At 34.2% G+C, this 4250-nt stretch overlaps 1 protein-coding gene across 1 annotated transcript; it reads right to left on the minus strand.

The window, feature by feature from the left end:
• Window positions 1-526: 526 nt before the first annotated feature.
• Window positions 527-3617, minus strand: LOC108488421 (gibberellin 2-beta-dioxygenase 2-like). Its single transcript, XM_017792703.2, has 3 exons — window positions 3105-3617; window positions 1238-1598; window positions 527-1080 (listed from the first exon to the last, which is right to left on the minus strand). The coding sequence occupies exons 1-3, from the start codon at window positions 3485-3487 to the stop codon at window positions 805-807; spliced, it is 1020 nt and encodes a 339-aa protein (XP_017648192.1). The 5' UTR covers window positions 3488-3617; the 3' UTR covers window positions 527-804.
• Window positions 3618-4250: the final 633 nt, after the last annotated feature.

The raw sequence follows: 4250 nt of genomic DNA on the forward strand, positions 1-4250 counted from the left end.
CAACATGTTGCATTTAACTTTAAACAACCATTACTTAAAACACTAATGACAATACTGGATTAAACCGTTATTGGAAAGAAAATAGGTTCTTAGAGAAAAATAAAAAGAACAATCCCAACAAGTAAACAATAGGTGAAAAGTATAAAAGAATTTCTCCTATTCAACTTTCACTTACATTCAATGAAGTACATGTAAATGAAGCCTTCTTAATTGCTTCATTGGAACATTTAATTTACTCTCATGGTCATAATTGAACCAGGAAGTTTTATCTCTTAACTTTAGTAAGGTTTTAATTAAGCAGATTTTTTTTAATGGACAAAGGGAAGTGTTGCAAATACATTAAAACTGGATGTCTATAACCCTTTTAAACCCTTATCAAAGTTATGAGATAAAACCACTCAATTCATTTATGATTTATGACCATGGGAGTAAATTAAATGTTGCAATGAAGCAATTAAGAAGGTTGTTTAGGCAACAGTTGCATACACAATGGTAAAAAGAAAATTAAAAACTGTTGCATAGCCAATTTGTTGTTTAAGCAACAAAATTTTGTTGCATAAACTATTTTATTGAGTAGCTTGGCTCGAAGATTGTTTGAGTTTGTAAGTCCCCAGTACAGTAGTTGGCAAGGAGAAATGTGGTGCTTATATACTACTAATTTTTTTCCATACAACGGAGGTTGTAGTTTAAGAATAAAAAAACAGATCGACATTTGAATTCTAAACCTATTGTAGGTCTGCGTAATATATTGATATTTCAATGTTCCTGCTTAGTTAAAATTCCTGGGAAAAGCAGGAAGTTTGTCTAGCTAAACAATGCCAATGTATCATCGGTGATATGAAGCTTGAAGAGGTCAAGACGGCAATCCCCCAAGCGCGAGGTATATGCAGCCTTCTTGTACTCGCCCCAAGTAAACGGCCTGTAAAGCCTAGGATTTTGAGGTGACACAAACTGCGGGAGAGGAGATATGATTGCGTTAAGTGGTGGCGCTCCAAAGTACATCATCGACATCCTTGAATTCCTAGACGAGTTTGCCAATGCCCTATGCCTCACGCTCACAAATCTCCCATTTGTTAAAACCTGCCCAATACCCCCAGAACAATTATTAGGATTACATCTCTGTTGTTGAAGCCATGATTACATTATATTCCAATACAGTATTATATGTCTGTGTTGTTTGCTTGCAGACTGGACATATTACACTATTAGTTGAAAGAAGGTGATTTAAAACACTGACCCGCAAGGCATCCCCAATGATCACGTAGAATTGAGTGGGGTCAGGGGGAACTGGGATCCAAAACCCGTCATCCTGCAAACAGATTTCGAGCCCAGCAACATCGTTGGATCGTAATATGGTGAGGATCTGAGGGTCCGAATGCTCACCAAATCCAATTTGATTCTCTTTGCATGCTTTAGAAGATGGATCCTGGTTCTTGGCCGGTGGATAATGATTAAACCTTAGGATCGAGTCGCTTTGGAAGTCTTTGATTTGCCTACTAAATACGTGCTTATCTGGGATCGATAGACCCTCCCCCACCAGATCAAGAACCTCGCTCGCCAACTCCTTCACTGCTTCTATATAATCATTTGCAGTACAACTGTAGAAAGAAACATTAAACATTTAGATCATAATATCTTTCCTTTTTCGCTTCAATATCGTTACTCATTTGAAATAATTGTACCCATTTATCTAGTATTCGACAATTGGAGTTTTCAACAATCTTTTTCTAGGAATCTTTTATGTTTTTCCCTTGATTTAGTCATGAAGATATTGATTATGTTTGTCGACTTATATGAAGCTAATTATAATTCAACCTTTTTTCTCATGCAAATAAAATCACTTTCTATATGACAATGACTCCTCTAAAAAATGGGTTTAAAGAAGAATCAATGAATGATAATAATGCTAGCTAGTACCATTTGTCAATATATAAATATGGGCTTTGGAGGGTTGGCCCTAGGCTGATTATAAAGAAGCATTGCATGTCACGTTGAGGATAATTGTTGACAGCACAAAACCAATCAAATACGATGGTTAATTTGTTGATAAAGTGCTGAAAGATTACGGGAAAGCGGCCTTCCACTAATTGTGTGACGTTATAATCATAGGTTTTTTTATTATTTAACGATTTTTTAGTAATTTTTTCATATTATTTATATATAATTTTAGTAATTCTTTTATCCTACATTCTGAACTCAGAATTTTACCTTGAACCTCAAACTTAAAATTCTATGTTCGAAATTTAAGGTTCAAAATTTGAATTTGAATTTAAGGTTCAAGATTTAGGATTCAATATCAAAATTATGTATCAATGACATAAAAATATCACTCAACTATCATTAAATAATTAAAATAAACAATAAATGATATGATGAGAATAATTCATAAAATAATTTTTTGTTTTTATGAATCAAAATATATAGAGAAAAACGTATTAAATTAAATACAACATAATTATAATAAATATATATATTAAAATATTTATAAGAATGATGTCAATAACTAATCTTCACGATTTTAAATCCATTAAAATTAATTGCTAACCATAAATTTTAAAATTACTCTATATATAGACAAGTATCAAACTTCAACCAATGTGAGTTAAAAATAAAACCTTGACATTTCACAAAACCCGAGGTTAAACATTTTTCCTTTTATCATAAAAGGAAGATGTCCCTTTCTAGGATACCAAACCAAGCATTAATGGTAAACACTCTGCAAAAATTAAATTCCCCTTGTATACCTGCAATTGCTGTGTAATTCAAAGCTATCTCATTTCTAAAAAGTATACCAAATAGGCCACATTGCTATAGTATTTACTCACATATAAACTAGAAAAAAGCCATATGAAAAACTCCTCAAGCCATAGGGCATGGGGTAAAGCATTCTTTAACGCTGTTGTCAAAGAAACAGAAACCAGACGCTTTCCCTCTAGCCTCTGACTCCATCGGTTATGGTTTTATATCCATATTTATATGTATTATTCTTCAACCTTCCTAAAACCCTTTTCCAACTATTACGTGAAATGGGCAACTTTCTTTTTCATGAATAAAGAGAGAAGAGAGGATAGCAAAAATAAAAGATAAAAAAATGGGGAGCATACGTGAAGTTTTGGGGCTGATTGGAGATGGACTCGGAACGTTCAGCAATGGAGAAAGGATTTGTGTGGAGAAGAAGATACTCAAGTTCACCCTTATCGCCATTGAGTCCGATGTTTTTGACACCATAACCAAAAGGGTTGGCCGGACCTGCCCGTTGCTTAACACCAGCTGGTTTGCCAAAAAACTGAACCCCTTCACCTTCCAATCTGGATATTATCTCCCAATGAACCCCATGGTTCATAACCTTAAAGATGCCATACTCTTCACAAGCTTTCACAATCAGCTGCGACACGATGGACCTATCAAGAGAAAGATCAACCACCGGAATCCCTACTGCCCTGGTTTTCTTGGCTCTCAAACATGCCGGCGACGGCACCCCAACCATTTTTTGTTGTTGTTGTTGTTGTTTTTGTTTTGTTTCGAGAGTTAAAGCAATTGGAAGGGTAGCGAATTTAATGAAGTACTCTCAGCTTTTATCATGGCTCAGGAACTGCCTACTATTTATACAAGTACGATAGATTGAAAGACAGTGATATAAATGTTAAATAAATAAATATGATAATAAAAGATGGAGCGAGTATCGTGAATTTAGGAAGACGTGGACTTTCTATAAAAAATATATACATCTTTTGGTAGATATATATACGTATTGTAAAATAATAAAAAATATGAAGGGGTCCAAAAATGCGCGTGCGGGTCAAAACTTCTAGCTTAAAAATAGAATTTGATATTTGATGATTTTAATATAATGTTAAGTACAGCATGTTTTAACTAAACTTTGGGGTTATGGTATAAATTAAATTATAATATTTTGTGAAAAAAGAAAACACAAAATTGGGGAAGCACAGTTTGAGCATGGAATATCATCATTTAAACGAGAAAATAAAATAAAGATATAATTTACTTATCCTTCAAAATGTTGGAATCCAGATTGAAGTTGTAAGCAGCAAAGGAGTGGGAACTTGTTGGTGGATGTGCGTATTAGGTAATTATGATTTGTCCTCTCTAAAGCGTGTGGATTTTAAATCCGCATCGCTGCCTGCTTTGAGTGTTTGACTAACTACATCGGCCAATACCCATATTGTTCGAAAACCAAGATTTTCTACCCCTAACTTGGACCAACCGCAACTAATTGCGTCTTTAATAGA

The sequence above is a fragment of the Gossypium arboreum genome, chromosome 7, assembly GCF_025698485.1.
Source record: "Gossypium arboreum isolate Shixiya-1 chromosome 7, ASM2569848v2, whole genome shotgun sequence".
In the NCBI taxonomy this organism is placed as follows: Eukaryota; Viridiplantae; Streptophyta; class Magnoliopsida; order Malvales; family Malvaceae; genus Gossypium; species Gossypium arboreum.

What these genes read in the sequence shown, in the direction of transcription:
- LOC108488421 (XM_017792703.2), bottom strand. Translation starts at nt 3,487, where the DNA reads ATGGTTGGGGTGCCGTCGCCGGCATGTTTGAGAGCCAAGAAAACCAGG. An exon ending in AATCAGCCCCAAAACTTCAC is followed by an intron (nt 1,599 to 3,104) that starts GTATGCTCCCCA and finishes TTCTTTCTACAG; the next exon opens with TTGTACTGCAAATGATTATA. An exon ending in TCATTGGGGATGCCTTGCGG is followed by an intron (nt 1,081 to 1,237) that starts GTCAGTGTTTTA and finishes GGTATTGGGCAG; the next exon opens with GTTTTAACAAATGGGAGATT.